The 21,909-nt window shown below is 43.4% G+C and overlaps 1 protein-coding gene across 3 annotated transcripts in view; it reads right to left on the reverse strand.

Annotated features, from left to right (window-relative positions):
* A1CF (APOBEC1 complementation factor) overlaps positions 1-21,909 on the reverse strand; it is a 136,275-nt gene that overhangs the window by 53,284 nt on the left and 61,082 nt on the right. For all 3 annotated transcript variants that reach the window (XM_030203095.1, XM_030203093.1, XM_030203094.1), the window contains 3 exons: positions 10,986-11,224; positions 9,395-9,559; positions 248-345 (listed from right to left, as the gene is read on the reverse strand). In XM_030203095.1, the coding sequence (XP_030058955.1) occupies positions 248-345; positions 9,395-9,559; positions 10,986-11,224 (502 nt within the window). The remainder of the gene's footprint in view (positions 1-247; positions 346-9,394; positions 9,560-10,985; positions 11,225-21,909) is intronic.

The following is a 21,909-nucleotide window of genomic DNA, read 5'->3' on the forward strand; positions in this document are numbered from 1 at the left end:
TGGCTGGCTAAAGGAAAATGTAGATCAAAATGAAAGTTAAAAATGGATGTGCCTTAAAAGCAATTATTTTTACATTAACAGATTTTGCCAATGGTCCATGAAAACATTTCTAAATATTTAGCAATGCCTTTATAGATAAAATAGCCATTATTTGAGACCTGTAATTATATAACAGGCACATGTCACCCATTAAAAGTTAACCAATGAAGAACAGCCCAGACCCATCTTTGTTTATCAATAAAATTACCTTGCCATTTAAGGCATTCATGGAATCAACCGCATCTTCTCGACTATTAAAATGGATGAATGCATAATCTCTGATCTTCTTCACTCGTTCAACTGCACCTACAAAATACAGTGAACAATTTGGATTTCAAAAAGTTTTTATTGTTACAGAGTGAGGTTACTACAACATGTTCAAGAAAAATAATTGCAGGAATCTGAAAAATGAATATATTCAGTATATTGTACTTTTCATACAAACAAAGAAAGAGTGAAACAAAGAAAGAGTGAAAGATCAGTGAGAAAGCAATTGAACAGAAAGTAACTAACATATACTACTTCAGCCCCTTATAGTATATTGCATCTTCGATATATGAGGCTTTAAAGGCTGGCTGATGCATATCTCTGCATAAATGGTATGTGTATAAACCTACTTGAATGGATGTGGAGTCAATCAAATCAACAACAGAAAACAAATTACCAAACGAGATCCACTATAATGGCAAAAAATATGTGTAGGTGAAGCACGTTACACTAAGAGGAAAGAAAAAGCCTCAAAGAGCTCCAGACCACCAGTTCTATTCAGCTGCAGGTGATCTAAATAATCTATTCCTCATCATTGGCTAAAAAAACCCTTCCTCAATATACACCAAAAATCCAACGTGGAACATAGTTTTCAAAATGACAATTGAATTTCAAAATGTGCAAAACATGCAAAAAATACACTTACATGGAGGGGCATAATCGAACAGGGCACCCAAGTTTTCATGAGGGTGTCATCGCAGGATGGCTCCGCGAAGGGGCGGGGAAACCCGTATTATTGAAACATAGTAACGTGAAGGGGCATAATCGAACGGAAACGTCTATCTCCATGGGCGTTTATCTCCGAGAACGGGTCCGTGAAGGGGCGGACCGAACTGTATTTTCGCAAAAAATAGACGTCCATGTTTTATTCGACAAATTGTGAGGTGGGTGTTTTTGTTATTCAGCGATAACGGAAAATGAAAGCGCCCAGCTCAAAAACGAATAACTCCAAGACATTTATTCGTGGGAGGGGCCAGGATTCGTAGTGCACTGGTCCCCCTCACATGCCAGGACACCAACCGGGCACCCTAGGGAGCACTTCTACAAAACAAAAAAAAAAGGTAAAAGAGCTCCCAGGTGCATAGCACCCTTCCCTTGTGTGTTGAGCCCCCCAAATCCCCATCAAAACCCACTGCCCACAAGTCTACACCATTACTATAGCCCTAAGGGGTGAAGGGGGGCACCTACATGTGGGTACAGTGGGTTTGGGGGGGGGCAGTTTGGAGGGCTCCCATTTTACCAGCACAAGTGTAACAGGTGGGGGGGGGGATGGGCCTGGGTCCACCTGCCTGAAGTCCACTGCACCCCCTAATAACTGCTCCAGTGACCTGCATACTGCTGCCAGGGAGGTGGGTATGACATGTGAGGGTGAAAATAAAAAGTTGTGAAACGGCATATTTTGTGGTGGGAGGGGGTTTGTGACCACTGGGGAGTCAGGGGAGGTCATCCCCGATTCCCTCCAGTGGTCATTTGGTCATTTAGGGCACTTATTGGGGCCTTATTCGTGGAAAAACAGGGTCCAGGAAAAGTGCCCTAAATTCTCGCTACAAACGCATATTTTTTTTCCATTATCGGCGAAAGGCGCCCATCTCTGATCGGCCGATAACCACGCCCCAGTTCCGGCTTCACCACGCCTTTGACACGCCCCCATCAACTTTGTCCGCATCCGCGACGGAGTGCAGTTGAAAACGTCCAAATTCGGCTTTCGATTATACCGCTTTATTCGTTTTTGTGAGATAAACGTCTATCTCCCGATTTGGGTCACAATATAGGCGTTTTTCTATTTCGATTATAAGCAGGATAGTAACATAGTAGATGACGGCAGAAAAAGACCTGCACGGTCCATCCAGTCTGCCCAACAAGATAACTCATATTTGCTGCTTTTTGTGTATACCCACTTTGATTTGTACCTGTGCTCTTCAGGGCACAGACCGTATAAGTCTGCCCCGCACTATCCCCGCCTCCCAACCACCAGCCCCACCTCCCAACCACCGGCTCTGGCACAGGCACAGACCGTATAAGTCTGCCCAGCACTATCCTCACCTCCCCACCACCAGCCCTGCCTCCCAACCACCGGCTCTGGCACAGACCGTACAAGTCTGTCCAGCACTATCCCCGCCTCCCAACCACCAGCCCCGCCTCCCGATCTTGACTAAGCTCCTGAGGATCCATTCCTTCGGCAAAGGATTCCTTTATGCTTATCCCACGCATGTTTGAATTCCGTTACCGTTTTCATTTCCACCACCTCCCGCGGGAGGGCATTCCAAGCATCCACTACTCTCTCCGTGAAAAAATACTTCCTGACATTTTTCTTGAGTCTGCCCCCCTTCAATCTCATTTCATGCCCTCTCGTTCTACCACCTTCCCATCTCCGGAAAAGGTTCGTTTGCGGATTAATACCTTTCAAATATTTGAACGTCTGTATCATATCACTCCTGTTTCTCCTTTCCTCCAGAGTATACGTTTAGTTCAGCAAGTCTCTCCTCATACATCTTGTAACGCAAATCCCATACCATTCTCGTAGCTTTTCTTTGCACCACTTCAATTCTTTTTACATCCTTAACAAGATACGGCCTCCAAAACTGAACACAATACTCCAGGTGGGGTCTCACCAACGACTTATACAGGGGCATCAACACCCCCTTTCTTCTGCTGGTCACACCTCTCTTTATACAGCCTAACAACCTTCTAGCTACGGCCACCGCCTTGTCACACTGTTTCGTCGTCTTCAAATCCTCAGATACTATCACCCCAAGATCCCTCTCTCCGTCCGTACCTATCAGACTCTCCCCGCCTAACACATACGTCTCCCGTGGATTTCTACTTCCTAAGTGCATCACTTTGCATTTCTTCGCATTGAATTTTAATTGCCAAACCTTAGACCATTCTCCTAGCTTCCGTAGGTCCTTTTTCATGTTTTTCACTCCCTCCGGGGTGTCCACTCTGTTACAGATCTTAGTATCATCCGCAAATAGGCAAACTTTACCTTCTAACCCTTCGGCAATGTCACTCACAAATATATTGAACAGAATTGGCCCCAGCACCGATCCTTGAGGCACTCCACTACTTACCTTTCGCTCCTCCGAGCGAATTCCATTCACCACCACCCTCTGGCATCTGTCCGTCAACCAGTTCCTAATCCAGTTCACCACTTCGGGTCCTATCTTCAGCCCATCCAGTTTATTTAAGAGCCTCCTGTGGGGAACCGTGTCAAAAGCTTTGCTGAAATCTAAGTAGATTACGTCCATAGCTCGTCCCTGATTCAATTCTCCTGTCACCCAATCAAAGAACTCAATGAGGTTCATTTAGCACGATTTCCCTTTGGTAAATCCATGTTGTCTCGGATCTTGCAACTTATTGGCTTCCAGGAAATTCACTATCCTTTCCTTCAGCATCGCTTCCATTACTTTTCCAATAACCGAAGTGAGGCTTACCGGCCTGTAGTTTCCAGCTTCTTCCCTATCACCACTTTTGTGAAGAAGGACCACATCCGCCGATCTCCATCTTTCATTTCGATAATACAGTTGGGGATGCCCAAATCTCAACATTTAGGTCGACCTTAGAGATGGTCGACCTAAATGTTGAGCTGGTTGACCTTAGAGATGGTTGACCCCGGTTTTCGGAGATAATAGAAACCGAGGACACCCATCTCAAAAACGACTAAATCCAAGCCTTTTGGTCGTGGGAGGAGCCAGAATTCATAGTGCACTGGTCCACCTGACATGCCAGGACACCAACCGGGCACCCTAGGGGGCACTGCAGTGGACTTCACAAATTGCTCCCAGGTGCATAGCTCCCTTAGCTTGGGTGCTGAGCCCCCCCAAAACCCCAGTCCCCACAACTGTACACCACTACCATAGCCCTAAGGAGTGAAGGGGGGCACCTAGATGTGGGTACAGTGGATTTCAGGTGGGTTTTGGAGGGCTCACTTTTACCACCACAAGTGAAACAGGTGGGGGGGGGGGGATGGGCCTGGGCCCGCCTGGTTGAAGTGCACTGCACCCACTAAAACTGCTCCAGGGACCTGCATACTGCTGTGATAGAGCTGGGTATGACATTTGAGGCTGGCATAGAGGCTGGAAAAAATGTTTCTTTTTGGGTGGGAGGGGGTCGGTGACTACTGGGGGAGTAAGGGGAGGTCATCCCCGATTCCCTCTGGTGGTCATCTGGTCAGTTCGGGCACCTTGTCAAGGCTTGGTCGTGAAAAAAATGGACCAAGTAAAGTCAGCCAAATGCTCGTTAGGGACGCCCTTCTTTTTTACATTATCGGCCGAGGAAAACCATCTCTTAAGCACGCCCCCGTCTTACCTTTGGTAGGCTGCCGACACGTCCCCGGGAAATTTGGTCGTCCCCACGACGGAAAGCAGTTGAGGACGCCCAAAATCAGCTTTCAATTATGCCGATTTGGGCGACCCTGAGAGAAGGATGCCCATCTCCCGATTTGTGTTGAAAAATGGGTGCCCTTCTCTTTTGAAAATGCCCCTGACTGTGTATCTGAATTTTCAAAAGGCATTTGACAAAGTACCTTAAAACTCCTGAGGAAATTAGAAAGTCATGGAATAGGAGGCAATGTCCTAATGTGGATAAAGAACTGGTTAAAAGACAGAAAACAGAGAGTAGGGTTAAATGGTCAGTATTCTTAATTAAGAAGGGTAGATAGTGGGGTTCCCCAGAAGTCAGTCTGTATTGACTGTCTTCATATTCTGATTTCCACTCTTTATGCATTTGGTTTTCTTTATTTCATCTACATACTTCACTTTGCTTTCTTACATGTCCAATATCAGTGTGTCAGTGATACTGTGGGCTTTCAAATATTAAGGGGTCCTTTTACTAAGCCACGTAAGCGTCTACACATACCCAACGTGTGCCAAAATGGAGTTACTGCCCAACTACTGTGTGGCTGTTGTGGTAATTTCATTTTTGGTGCGCTTCCAATAAGTGCGTCTGAGAAATATTTTTTATTTTAGGGTGCGCTTAATGGATGCATGCAAAGTGGCATTTGGCGTGCGTAGGTCATTACTACCCAGTTACTGCGCAAGCCTTTACTGCTAGATCAATGGGTTCCGGTAAAGTCTCAGACCCAAAATGGACGCATGGCAATTTTCATTTTGCCACACATCTATTTTCGGCAAAAATGAAAAAAGGTCTTTTTTAGAGACGTGCTAAAAAAATGGATCAGCATGCGCCCCAAACCCGCGCCTACACTAACACAAGCCATTTTTCAGCACGCTTTTGTAAAAGGACCCCTAAGTGATTTAGTAGTTTCAGTCCATTGGTTTTTGCAGCGTTTTTCATTTTTCACTCTAAATTTTCACAGAGTTGGTTCATAGTCAGGTATGACGTTGTTAACACATTTTCTCTCTCTCTTTTTTTTGGACAATGCTATGCATTATTCAATATCTAGTTGTTTTCATACGTTTGCTTACAAAGGCATGCTAGCATTTTTAGCGTGCACGAATTCTGTAGATGCCCATAATTATCCTATTACTTTTTAAAATTTCTTATAATAATTGCTTAATACTTTATCTGCACTTATTTTTCATCTACAATACATCTTATAATATTAATCCCCCATGGGATCATTGTTTTATTTATAGTTCCACTTTTTGCATAAATTTCTTATATGATCAACTATTCATTTATAACTTATCTTGTTCATGAGATCTTTTTTACATAGACCCTAGATGTCAATAGGAATTTCTATTTCTTTCCAGTGTTTGATATGATAATCTCCTATTGGAGGTTGCTTTTAAATTACAATTAATCATTCTGCATAAATCTCCACAGAATCAAGTTTTTTCCCATAGTTTATTTTGTTATGAGATTTTTATGTACAAACCCTAGATGCCATTAGGAACTTCTGTCTCTTTGCATTGGACCATTTGTTTTTTTTAAATACATTTTTTATGATTCCAGTATATGATATTCATATAACGTTTTGTGTTATGATACCTTTGGTGCATATTTATCATTCCTTTTACTTTGTGTGGACTTTTTCTATAATATTTTGTTGTATTTATTTTGATTTTAATTTTGATTATTACTGTTTAATGATATTATTTGAAGGATACTTATTTGTCATTTATAGTAATATGGTTATTGCTTAGACTCCTGATGAAGGCCAAGTGGTCGAACACAATTCACGTTGTCTTTATTTGCCAACTAATAAAGAGTTCAGTGACACCTTGATGAATTGCAAGGTGTGAATTTGTTGTCTTCGCAGTTTTTGGTATTGGAAAGAAAAAACACATACTTCATATAATTTACATGTTGGCATTTACATCTGCTTGGGGTCCATATAATTTATTTATTTGGATTTGCTCACACCTTTTAGTTGTCAGTTAATTGCTTGTTTGAACTTGAGGATGATCTGAGGCATGTGTTTCCAAGGGAATGAAGGAGTAAAAGTAGAAAAACTTAAGGGCCCCTTTTACCAAGCAGCGGTAAAAGGGGCCCTGTGGTGGCATCAGCGTTAAGGTTTGCCATGCACTGAGGACCCTTTTACCGCTGCCTGGTGAAAGGTTAAATGGCTGTGTGGTAAGTTAAACGCTTACCGTGCAGCCATTTCCTGGGAAAGTCCATTACCTTCGCTCCTGCGCCCGATCTGCTGAACGCCTCTGGAGGAAATCTCGCACCCATTCAGACTTCATTCATTACAAATTCATGCTATCCTCCTTCCAATCCTCCCTATTCCTTGCCAAACAGGACTATTACACCCAACTAACTAATTCCCTCAGCTCCAACCCTCATTGTCTCTTCGCCACCCTTAACTCCCTCCTTAAAGTGCCCTCCGCTCCCACCCCACCCTCACTCTCTCCTCAATCACTGGCTGACTACTTCCGCGATAAAGTACATAAGATCAACCTTGAATTTACTACAAAAGCACTTCCTCCTTTAACCCATTCCCTCAACCAACCAACCCAGGCCTCCTTCTCCTCTTTTCCTAATATCACCGAAGAGGAAACCGCCCACCTTCTTTCCTCCTCGAAATGCACCACCTGTTCCTCTGACCCCATCCCCACCAACTTACTTAACACCATCTCTCCTACCGTCACCTCCTCTATCTGCCATATCCTCAACCTCTCTCTCTCCACTGCCACCATCCCTGACATCTTCAAGCATGCTGTGGTCATACCACTCCTCAAAAAACCATCACTTGATCCTACCTGTCCCTCCAACTACCGCCCCATCTCCCTCCTACCCTTCCTCTCCAAGATACTTGAACACGCCGTTCACAGCCGCTGCCTTGATTTCCTCTCCTCCCACGCCATCCTTGATCCGCTTCAATCTGGTTTTCGCCCTCTACACTCGACAGAAACGGCACTCACTAAAGTCTGTAATGACCTGTTCTTTGCCAAATCCAAAGGTCACTACTCCATCCTCATCCTCCTTGACCTATCCACTGCTTTTGACACTGTCAATCATAATTTACTTCTTGCCACACTGTCTTCATTTGGGTTCCAGGGCTCTGTCCTCTCCTGGTTCTCCTCTTATCTCTCCCATCGTACCTTCAGAGTACACTCTCATGGATCTTCCTCCACCCCCATCCTGCTCTCTGTTGGGGTTCCTCAAGGATCTGTCCTTGGTCCCCTTCTTTTCTCAATCTACACCTCCTCCCTGGGCTCACTGATCTCATCTCATGGTTTCCAATATCATCTTTATGCCGACGACACTCAGCTTTATCTCTCCACACCAGACATCACTGCGGAAACACAGGCCAAAGTATCGGCCTGCTTATCCGACATTGCTGCCTGGATGTCCAACCACCACCTGATGCTGAACATGGCCAAGACTCTATCTCAGTCGATGGCACCCTCATCCTCCCCGTCTCATCTGCCCGCAACCTTGGAGTCATCTTGGACTCCTCCCTCTCCTTCTCTGCCCATATCCAGCAGACAGCCAAGACCTGTCGCTTCTTTCTCCACATCAGCAAAATTCGCCCCTTCCTCTGTGAACACACCACCCAAACTCTCATCCACGCTCTCATTATCTCTCGCCTTGACTACTGCAGCCTAGTCCTCACTGACCTCCCACTTAACCATCTATCCCCCCTTCAATCCATTCAGAACTCGGCTGCGCATCTTATCTTCTGCCAAAACCGATATGCTCATATCACCCCCCTCCTCAAGTCACTTCACCTGCTTCTGATCAGGTACCGCATACAATTCAAGCTTCTCCTACTAACCTACAAATGCTCTCAATCTGCAGCCCCTCACTACCTCTCTACCCTCATTTCCCCTTACGCCCCTACCCGTAACCTCCAATCACAGGGCAAATCCCTCCTCTCAGTACCCTTCTCCACCACCGCCAACTCCAGGCTCCGCCCTTTCTGCCTTGCCTCACCCTATGCCTGGAATAAACTCCCCGAACCCATACGCCAAGCACCCTCCCTATCTATCTTCAAATGCTTACTCAAAGCCCACCTCTTCAATGTCGCTTTTGGAACCTATCCATTGTACCTCTACCCAGGTAATCTAGACTGTTCCAATTTTTGATTGTCTGCACTCCTTGTCCTTCTTATCCTTTAGATTGTAAGCTCCTTTGAGCAGGGACTGTCCTTCTTTGTTTTTTGTACAGCGCTGCATAACCCTGGTAGTGCTCTAGAAATGTTAAATAGTAGTAGTAGTAGTAGTCCTTACTGCCTCCTATTTAGGAGGCAACAAGGGATCCTGTGATAACCCGCTGGTAGCCGGGCAGTGCGTGGGGCTGCCCGATTACCACCAGGTAAGCCCCTGGCGCTAGAAATTAAAAATGTATTTTCTAGCACCAGAGTTGGTGCATGGCAGAAGCCAGAACTACCACTGGGCTCCTGTGGTAGGGCCAATTTGCCGTGCTCCAACGCACCGGTAGCCCTACTGTCCTTTAGTTAAAGGGCCCCTAAGTGAAAATAGAGAAAAGAGATAAGGAAGGAATCATAGAAGATTGTGGGGTAGAAAATAGGAACTTTTAGGCATAGTAAGATGGATCCTTGGGCAGGTGGAAATTGGGTAGATTCATTACAACTCTTGGAAGAGAACAGAATAACAACTTTTGCTGTTCATTGCAGAACAGTTGTTATTTTCATATATTTTAAATGTAAATTTTGTACCTGGCTTGATGTTATTAAATTCTTTCTCAATTGTCTCTTCTGTGGTTGTCAGCATAAGATTTCGTACATATAAGATCTTAACTGATGACATGGTGTCTTCATCAACTTCAACTTCAGGCTCTGCCCAGTCTACTGCAATTGGATGTCCCCATAGCTGAATTCTTCCTATCAAAGATGTTTTGAAATGCAAAATTATTAGTGCACTTTCTTTCAGAATTGATTTATATTATTTCTTCACTCATGTTCACTGTGAGCATAATAGGGATGTGCTTTCATTTCAAGTGGCACAGAAAATATTGATATTTTAGAAATGACACAACATAATACACATTTTTGTTTTGTTTAATTTTAGTAAATGAAATCCCATGTCCCATATTTACAACAGTCTTGTAAATATGGGGCATGGGAATTCATTTACTAAAATTAAATAAAACAGTCTTCCTTGAGGATATGGAGGGATGGGAGGCAAGCCCTGGGAAAACCAACTTCTATCTGTCTCAGGTCAACCAGCATCATTCTGAAGTATTGGAGATTGATTCTGCTTCCTTTTAAATAGGTAAGTGAATGGATAGACAGAGAGATGGTGGAGACTCTGAGGAGATGGGAGTGATAGGAGACAACAGTGGGGGAGGGAGGCTTTAGGAAAAGTTAGTGTGTGTGGGGGGGGGGGGGGGAGGAAGTGACAGAAGACAACACTGGGAGAAGGGAAGCTTTAGGAAAAGTTGGGAGGAGGGTAGGAAATCTTTGTTTCACTTTAGGTATGCCAGGAAATATTTATCTTTTATAGATGAGAAGGGACTGTAACAAATAAAAGCAGGTTCTGGGAGGCTATAAATTTATTGCAATTTACTTGAGTAGATGAGGTCGATTTTCAAAGATCTGAGTGGCAAAGTGTTAGGGTCAAAAAATGCCTCAGCTCTTCTTGAATCAGGGTCTTCCTCATTTGGGACTGCTGCTTTTATCACACAATCATGCAGATAAAAAATAAGACCAATCAGGAAAGTCAGGAAATATCTGTGTTGCATACCCATATACAAATAAATTAGCACTGAAGTGCCATTCTCAGTGCCTTTGTTGCAAGCACAATTTATTTATTTATTATTTATTTTTTAACATTTGTATCCCACATTTTCCCACCTATTTGCAGGCTCAATGTGGCTTACATAGATCCATAAGTGGTGAATAACCAAATCAGGAGAAGAGAAATACATAGTTAAGGTAGAAGATACAGATTAATGATAACTGAATCGGATTTTTTGCCCCTTGGACTGACCAGTGCTGAGAATGTTGTGGAGGCAGCATTCACATCGTCTGAGGGAAGGATGTTTCAGTCAGCACATAATGGTGACACCTAGTGGTTGGATTTAGGGCTCATGACTACAGGATTCTAGGAGTCTTGTTGCATTGTGCCAGCTTAGGACTATTATTGCAGTGACTGAGCTTTGTAAGAAGGAGATATAAAAGGGGTAAAAATTTCAGGGCGGTTGAAGATAAAGGTTCATCGCATCAAATCCCATCCTGGTTTCCAAAAAAGCTATAAAATTTAAAAGAGCAGAAGGAAGGTGCCTGATGGATAAGAAGAAAAACCCACCTGGTAAAAGTTTCCTCCTTGCCATTGCTGCGGCTCGATGACTTTCAAACTCCACAAAGGCAAAGCCTCGATTCTTTGACTTATCTGCTGCACTGGGGTATACGATGACATCAAGAACTCCATCTGTGACTTTCCTCATCTCTGCTAAAATTTCTTCTCTCTTCTTTAACTTGGGTATCCCGCCAACAAATAGACGACAATTATCAACGCTGGCACAAACCCCCAGAAGCCTACCATTTCTGTGAGCAAACAGTTTTGTTTAGAATAAAATCAGCTTAGCTCACTAAGAAGTGTCCAACTATAAGAAAATACAAGGGTCAATATCTAGCAGCTCAATGTGCTACAAAGTTGCCTGGATATCTTTATTTGGTTAACTTTGCTTGGATATGCAGTAGCATTTAATTGACACTGAATATAACAACAAAAAAAGTTAACTGAATAAAGGTATCTGGATAAATTTAGGACAACTTGTGCTAGGAACCATGTTTGTCTGGCTAAAGTTTAAGAGGGTAATTCTCTAACTGTGCACCTATATATAGTATATAGGTACCCAGAGGGTAACTTATTACTATACATTATATAGAAAAACGTAGGTGCCTACTCCTTTATAGAATACTATTGTAACCAGGTATAGATGCATGTGTACACTTATGCCTAGGGCCAGCTTAACCATTGGGCCAGGTGAGGCTCTGGTCCAGGGCACCGGTGATTAAGGGTGCCAAAATATCCAGCCTCTGACCTCACCTGGTCTACAGATTAAGCCTTTTCTTTCCCCTAGGACTGCAATCTCCCTTTCGCTCTTCTTTCTCCCTGCAGGTCCAGCACTGCTCCCTCATCTCACTCTACTGCTGACCTGTAAAGTTTAACTCGATCACCAGCGGCAGTGGCAGCAGCATGACAGGCTGATGGTGAGGACCCTGAGGAAATGGGAGTGATAAGAGACAAGAGTGGGGGAGGGAGGCTTTAGGAAAAGTAGGACCATGCTCTTCAGCTAGCCCCTGGGTCTTCCCTCTGTCATGTCCTGTCTCCTGTGATGCAACTTCCTATGGGCGGGACATGGCAGAGGAAAGACCCAACAGCTGGCCAAAGGCTGCCTGTCATGCTGCTGCTGCTGGTGACTGATATAAACATTACAGGACTGCAGAAGCGTGAGAGAGGTGAGGAGCAGTATCGGACCCACAAGGAGGGGAACAGGGGAGGGGAAAAGAGAGCCTGATTGGGGGGGGGGGGGGGCGAGAGATGCTGACCCCGTGAGGAGGAAGGGGGCACCACAAAAGTAGGTTGGCTCAAGGCACCACTATCCCTTGAAATAGACAAAAAAGCATAAGAAGCCTTCAGGGAAGGGGGCGTTGCAACTTCACCTTATTGATCAGACCTGACATGGTCTTGGTTTTGACATAAAATACCTGCATAAGGGGTCTAATGATGTACTCTATTTCTACCATGGTTATTCTTGGCAGTACATGGTTGTTTTGTGCGGAATGTACTTTTAATGTTCAACTCTGTTTCCTTGCCGTTGGATTGATGGTATTTATTCAAGTCTGCATAGAATTGTCTTTTTCAAGATGAGACTGTTCATCCTTCACCAGATGGTTTGTTACCTTGGAACTAGATTACATCATTAGACCTCTGACGCAGGCATTTTATGTCAAAACACAGACCGTGTCGGGTCTGATCAATAAAGTGAAGTTGAGACACCCTCTGAAGGCTTCTTGTACTCTTTTGTCTATTTACTTTGGTTTCTGTGCTTTGGACTCTCTCCTTTGTATTTTGCACCACTATCCCTTCAGCCAGCCCTGCTTATGCCAGCCATAGAGCTGGTGTGAATGTGTGCCTATGTTCTGTAGATGTGCTCCTAGGGGGTAATTCTATAAATTGGGCCAAATTTTGGGTGCCACAAAATGCTGCACTTAGTTCTAATTCTATAATGCACTTAGGAGTACCTAAGCCATTGTAGAACCCTAGCATAAGGTGGTATTGGCACTCTGAAATGTAGGTATAACCTTATATGTCAATTCAAAGCAGGTGTAAGTGGGCATGCCTGAATGTGCCATGCAGCGCGTGCAAATGAAAGTATTTTAGAAATTGCGCACATTGCTAAGAGTGATGCTGACACACCCATGCTCCATCCATGTGAACACCCCCCTTGCAGTTACATGCTAAGGGGCATAAGTGCCAATTTTATAGAACAAAAAATGCAGAAGAATGGCTATACTTAATCTCAAAAAAACTTTGTATAATTACACAACACTGGTCGGATTAAGATCTATTACAATAAAGGACTACTTGGCTATAGAGGCTGTCTCATAGTATCTTAGACGTCCCAATATACCATTTATTGGTTTAATTCAAAGGACTATGTGTGTTTCTAATCATTGGTAGCCTCCAACCATCCAGTAGTACAAAAAAATGCTCATATGCGTCTATAAATTTAAATCGAAGTCTGTACTACTGTTCAAATATTCCGAAAAGTCAACATTACTGTAGCAAAATGCAAATAATGCACTAAAGGTACTTAGCTTGCGGGCTCCAGGTTATCTTCAATTGTTTTCTGAAGCTGGAGCTTCCCAAGTTTCATCGTAACTGAATAAAGTTTGACTAGCAACTCCGATGCCGTTATACGCCCGACAGGACCCTGTTTCGCGGTCTCTGGCTTTGTCAAGGGCATAAATTAAGTATCCTCGGCTGGCAACAGATTGATTTCAGCCGAGGATACTTAATTTATGCCCTTGACAAAGCCAGAGACCGCGAAACAGGGTCCTGTCGGGCGTATAACGGCATCGGAGTTGCTAGTCAAACTTTATTCAGTTACGATGAAACTTGGGAAGCTCCAGCTTCAGAAAACAATTGAAGATAACCTGGAGCCCGCAAGCTAAGTACCTTTAGTGCATTATTTGCATTTTGCTACAGTAATGTTGACTTTTCGGAATATTTGAACAGTAGTACAGACTTCGATTTAAATTTATAGACGCATATGAGCATTTTTTTGTACTACTGGATGGTTGGAGGCTACCAATGATTAGAAACACACATAGTCCTTTGAATTAAACCAATAAATGGTATATTGGGAATTTTATAGAACAGCACTTAGCATTTATGGATGGGATTAGTGCTTTTTGGCACCAAATTGGTGGGTAGGCACCAGTATTTTATAAACTTGGTGCACAATTGGTGTGTAAATTTGTTTTTTATTTTATTTATTTAAAACATTAGGGGGGGGGGTCGATATTCAATTGCTAGTACTCAACGTTTTGCTGATCACCGCTGGCATTATGCCTGGAAATTTAATGCCAGAGCCATGTCCCAGGCTTTGGCATCAAATTTCCAGGTTTGCGGAGCTGGCTAAAGCATAGCAGGTGAAGGGTCCCTTTTACTAAGCTGCGATAAAAGGAGGCCAGCGCAAGTGTCAGCGCGTGTTGTTAACACGCGCTGAGGGCCCCTTTTACGATAGTGAGTAAAAGGCTGCCTTCTTTCATGACAATAAATGGTCATGCAGTAAGTGAACCACTTACCGCATGGCCATTTTAGGGGGTGGGGGTGGGAGCATTTACTGCCACCCATTGAGGTGGTGTTAAGGGCTCCCATGTTAACACAGTAATAACCGGCCAGCATGTGGCACTGCCTGATTATAGTGCCAGTAATGGCATGCGCTGGGGGTGGGAACTACCACCGGGCTCCTAAGTGCGATATTCAGCAGTTAACAGGCTATGGTGAACCACATAAAGATAGCACTGACTTTTATGTGCTCCTATTTATGCAGTTATCCTGGCCAGTTCAGTGCTGAATATTGGCACTTAACTGGTCAAGTGCCTACTCCACCCCTGGAATGCCCCCCCCCCCCCACACACACACAATAGCCGGTTTTGAGATAGGGGCTAACTGGTCATTTTCAGCGCTATCCACCAGTTAAGTGCTGCTCAAAAAAACGAACAAACGATTTAACCAGCCAGGATCCATTTCTGGCTGGTTAAATTGCTTTGAATTTTGACTTCTTATAATCCACAGTTCTAGGCAGCTCACAATAAAACATATATAATAAATTAACAATGCACAAAAAACAACAATATCAATAATATGAGTGAATCATCTGGTCAGAGAGCATATGTTAGGAATTAAAAGGCTTTAATAAAAAGATACACCTGTTTACAGAATTGCCATATAACTTATAGCATTCTATTAAGTTATGCATCTGTGTGCTCTGTCCATGCTCGATGCAGACTTCTCCCATGTGTAAACTAAGCTCTGTGGGAGATATGCACATAGCTTTAAAATAGGGCTTAGGTGCACTTTTACCCCCAAATTCTATATATATGTTGCCTTAAGTTGTACATGCTAATTTGGCCACAGGGCCAAAGTGCGTGCACAATTGAATTGATTAATAAGCCAATCAGTGCTGATCATTGGTATTTAACAAGAAATTAGCAGCACTAATTGGCTTTAACTCGAATTTATGCGCATAACTTTCTAGGTGTATTCTACAATGTGGTGTCATAAAGGGGACATGGCCATGTGCATGGAATGGGTGTGTGTGTGTGCGTTTCAGAAAACTATGCACAATATTATGGAATACGCCCAATCTGTGCCTAATTTAGGCGCAGGTACTTAGGCCTGGTTTAAGGTGGCCTAAATGGGTGCACCTAAATTTTAGGCACACAAGTGACACATAGGCATATTCTATAAACTAAGCCTAACTTTAGGCATAGTTTATGGAATCACGCTAACTGTTTGGTTCTGCAGTGCTGATTTTTAAGGTGCCATTTATAGAATTTGGCCCTTAGCATTTATGCACGAATGTGACACTTATATGTATGTGCCATTATTCTAATTGTTTATACACACAATTGCACCATTTTAATAGAATTGCTCTTAAGAGAGTATTTTTGTAACATCAACTATTTCCAGCCTTGTTTATAATACTAGGATCAAAGCGACAGAAATCATGTCTAGATTCAAGGCTATGGACATTTACGCCCGCTCAGGAACAGGTATTAATATTCACATGTGCAGTAGGCATGCGTGCGTAGATGCATATTTTATAAGCAACATATGTAAACCACAGCTTTTCCCATGCTCTGCCCAAATTCTGGGCAGTAAAAGTATGTGCCTTCTCATCACGAATAATTTTTATATGTGTAATATCAGAGTAATTTTATAAAAGCCCATTTTAGGTTCTAAAAAGGTCTCCATGCATGGAAAAAACCCTTTATAAATTACCCCTATACTGTGCTTCAGAACATCCCAGGTGAAAGCTTAAACATGGCCACGCTAGGTTTTATGAATTTTAAATTTTTGGATTTGGCTTAGGTGTTTTTCAGTTGTAGCTCAAGGTGTGCTACACTCAGATACACTAGGTATTTCCCAGTATCAGGACGGCTCTTGATATAAGTATATACCAAAGGCAAGAATGGAGGTTTAAGGGGCCCTTTTACTAAACTGTATAAGTGCCTACCCGTGCTCAACATGCACCAATTCTGATTTACCACCTATCTACCAAGTGGCCCAGGTGGTAATTTCATTTTTGACACGTGCCCGATATGTGCGTCAGAAAATATTTTTATTTACTGGTGCAATGGCGGTAATTGGCATTTGGACGCAAGTTGACCATTATCGCCCAGTTAACGTGTGAGACTTTACTGCTAAGTCAATAGTTGATGGTAAGGTCTCAGACCCAAAATGGACGCGCCAATTTTCATTTTGTCACACGTCCATCCCCCCCCCCCCCCCCCCCCCAGAAGGCATTTTTTACAGGTGCACTGAAAAATTATTCTACTCACATCCAAAACAAGGGTCTATACTAGCTCAGGCCATTTTTCAGCGCACTTTAGTAAAAGGACCCCTAAGTGACTTGCCTAAGCCTTATGATTTTAGGTCTGGATATCCAAAGGCATTATTCAGATAATACACAGCTTAGTAAATGATTACTGTATTATAAAGCTTTTGTTTTTTTCTTTTTTTCTTTTTCTTCAGACCATCAGAGGTAGACCCAAAGTTACTTGTTGGTGTTTGAACAGTGGATACTCGATCTGAGACATAAAGGGGCATACCTTGATAAAGCTTTGCTGGCGAAACACATGTGGATATGCAGACCCACTTTTCAGCTTGACATGATATCAAGATTTATAAAAGCTAAGTAAAAGAAGTTCGTTTCATTTCCTTATGGATATATATATATATATATATATATATATATATATATATATATATATATATATATAAGAGATTTTTGAAAATAGAAAACTTTGTAAAAATATGAACGTTATCCTATATAATAAAACATACCTCCAACATTCTGAAGCTGACTGCATGGCTGAGGCATTCCTGCTCTCTGTATCCATCTCCTGAATTGACATCACTTTCTTCCGGGTTCATCACAAGCAGAAGTGACCAACCACATGAGGTTTCTCGGCTTCAGAATGTTGGAGGTGCATTCTATTAAATAGGATTGGTCAGTTCCTTGAAGCACAGCCAGAGTTCAGCGTCCTGCACAGTAATGCTCAGACACCAGAGAGAGAGGGGGGGGCCTGACACCAGAGAGAGGGAGGGAGGGGGGGCCTGACACCAGAGGGGGGGAGGTATCTCTGTCACACACACACTCTCTCTCTCACACACACTCTCTCTCTCACAGTCAATGTCTTTCTCTCCCTCACTCTCTCACACTGTCTCTCACACACTCTATGTCTCACACTGTATCACATTCACTCTCTATCTGTCACACAGTCACTCACACACTCTCTTGGTCTCATACACTCAGTCTCACAGAGAGTCTGTGTCACACACACTCTCTCGCACACACTCGCATAAGGAATGTCAAGCCAAATGCAAAAAGGAGATAAGGAGGGCTAAGGAGGACTTTGAAAAAAAGTTAGCGATAGAAGCGAAAACACATAGCAAAAGTTTTTTAGGTATATTAAAAGCAGAAAGCCGGCTAAAGAATCGGTAGGGCCGCTGGACGACGGTGGTGTTAAAGGGGCGATCAGGGAAGACAAAGCTGTAGCGGATAAATTAAATGAATTCTTTGCTTCGGTCTTCACCGAGGAGGATTTGGGAGGGATACTGGTGCCGGAAAAGGTATTTGAAGCGGACGAGTTGGAAAGACTAAATGATTTCTCTGTAAACTTGGAGGATGTAATGGGGCAGTTCTGCAAACTAAAAAGTAGGAAATCGCCGGGTCCGGATGGTATTCATCCCAGAGTATTAATAGAGCTGAAAAATGAACTTGTGGAGCTGCTGTTAGTAATATGCAATTTATCCCTAAAATCAGGTGTGGTACCGGAATATTGGAGGGTGTCCAATGTAACGCCGATTTTTAAAAAGGGTTCCAGAGGAGATCCGGGAAATTATAGACCGGTGAGTCTGATGTCGGTGCCGGGAAAAATGGTGGAGGCTATTATTAAGAATAAAATTACGGAGCACGTACAAAAGCATGGGCTGCTGAGACAAAGTCAGCACGGATTTAGTGAAGGGAAGTCTTGCCTCACAAATCTACTGCATTTTTTCGAGGGGGTGAACAGGCATGTGGACAAAGGGGAGCCGGTGGATATTGTATATCTAGGTTTTCAGAAGGCGTTTGACAAAGTGCCTCATGAAAGACTCCAAAGGAAACTGGAGAGTCATGGGATCGTAGACAGTGTATTATTATGGATTAAGAGCTGGTTAAAAGACAGGAAGCAGAGATTAGGGTTGAATGGTCAGTATTCTCGATGGAGAAGGGTAGTTAGTGGGGTCCCTCAGGGGTCTGTGCTGGGACCGCTGCTTTTTAACATATTTATAAATGACCTTGAGATGGGAGTAACTAGTGAGGTAATTAAATTCGCAGATGACACAAAGTTATCCAGGGTCATCTCGTCGCGGGAGGAGTGTGAAAGATTACAAGAGGACCTCGTGAGACTGGGGGATTGGGCGTCCAAATGGCAGATGAAGTTCAACGTTGACAAGTGCAAAGTGATGCACGTGGGAAGGAGGAACCCGAATTAAGGCTATGTCATGCAAGGTTCCGCTTTAGGAGTTACGGACCGAGAAAGGGATCTGGGAGTCATCGTGGATAGAACGTTGAAATCTTCCGCTCAATGTGCTGCGGCAGCTAAGAAGGCGAACCGAATGTTGAGTATTATTAGAAAAGGGATGGAAAACAAGTATGAGGATGTTATAATGCCGTTATATTGCTCCATGGTGCGACCGCACCTGGAGTATTGTGTTCAGTTCTGGTCGCCTCATCTCAAAAAAGATATAAAGGAATTGGAGAAGGTGCACAGAAGGGCGACGAAAATGATAAAAGGGATGGGACGACTACCTTATGAGGAGAGGTTAAGACGGCTAGGACTCTATAGCCTGGGGAAAAGGTGGCTGAGGGGTGATATGATAGAGATCTACAAAATAATGAGTGGGGTAGAGCGGACAGATGTGAAGCGTTTGTTTACGCTTTCTAACAATAATAGAACTAGGGGACACAAGATGAAATTAGAATGTGGTAGGTTTAAAACAAATTGGAGAAAGTTTTTCTTTACTCAGCGTGTGGTTAGACTCTGGAACTCATTGCCGGAGAAGGTAGTGACGGCAGCTGGCCTTGCTGAGTTTAAAGGGGGTCTGGACTGATTCCTGAAGGAAAAGTCCATTGATCGTTATTAAATTCTGGGTTTTTGCCAGGTTCTTGGGGCCTGGATTGGCCGCTGTCGGAGACAGAGTGCTAGGCTTGATGGACCTTTGGTCTTTTCCCAGCGTGGCAGTGCTTATGTACTTATGTATCTGTGTGAAACACACTCTCTCTCTCACATTGTGTCTCACATACGCATTTGCACAAACTCTCATTCTCACACACACACTCTCTCACAAACACACTCGCACCCAGACTCACTCTCTCTCTCACACAGTCACTCTCACATACACTCTCTCAAACATACACACTCCGAGGAAAACCTTGCTAGCGCCCGTTTCATTTGCATCAGAAACGGGCCTTTTTTACTAGTGAATATATAAATATCAGTGACCGATGACGAGAAGGGTATGAATCCTGCCACCATATATAAATCGTGATATGGTGATTAACAAGTGACTTTGGGTCTACCTCTGATGGTCTCAAGAAAAAGAAAAAAAGAAAAAAGCAAAAACTATATAATACAGTAATCATTTACTAAGCTGTGTATGATATAGAAATATTGGATTACTGATAATATGTTGTATTTAGTGGGCATTTTTTTAAATATTTGTAAAGCATTATTCAGATAATGGCATCTTAACAAGTGGATTAGCTGGCACTGGCCATGAATATTCAACTTCTTGATCTGGATGGTGCTCTGGATGTCCTTACAAATTACCTCAGCACTATCTGATTGTGTGTGTGTGTGTGGGGGGGGGGGGGGGGGGGGGGGAAGTCCAGGTGGTGGGATAGAATCCTGTTGGGAGAGGTGTTTGATGCCTGGGGGTCAAGGAAGTGGGATCAAGTCTTGATAGGGGGGTCCTGGAGAGGAGAAGAATGCAAGCTAAGGCTCGTACCTGGAAGCTAGGTGGACGCCAGCACTTATATAGCTATATGGGCATAATTACAACTGCATTTTGTGTGGTCCTAAATGCCCACTTAGCTATGTGGGCACTGGCACTGAATGTTGTCACTCCCACATAACTACCAGCACCTCCCAAATTCTGCCCCTGTAACACACCTCTCCTGCTTGGTTTCGAGATGGTCAGGCAGTCGTTTCAAATGAATGTCATTCGCACATAAGCGTGCACACTGTGCGTACATATTAAGCTGGATTCAGTAAATGGTGCCAAAAGAAAATCGGTACTGAGCAGTATTCTATAATTGGTGTTCCATGATCGGCACCCTTTACAGAATAGCGCATAGTACTGGGATCCGAACGCAACTTTGGGCCTGAGGAGTTACACCAACTGAAACGAGATGTAAATCCCAGTGCATACATTTTGAGCAGGTCCACACTATTCTATAACAGTGCCTGCATTTTAAGGGAGTGCCCCTGCCATGGCCACGCCCCCTTTGCAGTTCTGTTTGGAAACACTTAAGCGCTGTTCTATAAATGGGCAGGTAAGTGTGTTTTAATGTGGATCTGCCCAGTTTCGGCGCCTTGCATCCATTAGAACACTTTTCAGCACCAAACTTTTGGTGCAGAATTAGTGCCTAATGCTAGGTGTCATATATGGTATTCCCCATTTTATGCCCTTTTCTGCATTAATTCACGTATTTATATATTGCTTAGACCTAAGTGGTTTACAGTTTCATTTTACAGTTACTGGGTCTGTCCCTAGTGGGCTCACAATCTAAGTAGTACATTGTACTGCTGTTGCACCAGAGGAAATAGAGGGTTAAGCGACTTGCCCGGGGTCACATGGAGCGGCAGAGGAATTGAATGTGGTTCCCCCAGATCTCAGTCCACTGTTGACTATCAGGCAGCAGCGAGAATTGAACCCAGTTCCCCAGGTCTGTAACCTGCTACAGTAAACATTAGGCCACTCCTCCACTCCTCTTTTTTTAAAGAGTGTGTGCTATTTGCACTAGTATGCACTCTTTCCTGACAGTATGCTTATGTGAGTACATGCACAATGGTTTATGCATGGGGTGTAATATCAGGAAAGAGTGTACAATATGCAAATAGCATGCACTCTTTAAGGAAAGTGTGCACTATGGGTCAGATTCTATAAATGGTGCTGAAAAATAGGCACTGGAAAAGATCGATGAATGGGCTGAGTAGGCAGTGCCACGCAGCAGCCACTAGCATGGCTTAATAAACAGGGGGGCTAGTAACTAATAAATGGGGTTAATGTTAAAATAACATGTCTTAATGGTAACCCATACTGCTAACTTTCCTGATTGGGGAGTCATTCCAACCATATTATTATTTTTCTGTATCTTTTCTGATTCTGCTATATGTTTTTTTGAACTACGGTGACCACACAATGCAATGATACAAAGTCA

This window comes from Microcaecilia unicolor, chromosome 5 (assembly GCF_901765095.1).
Source record: "Microcaecilia unicolor chromosome 5, aMicUni1.1, whole genome shotgun sequence".
In the NCBI taxonomy this organism is placed as follows: Eukaryota; Metazoa; Chordata; class Amphibia; order Gymnophiona; family Siphonopidae; genus Microcaecilia; species Microcaecilia unicolor.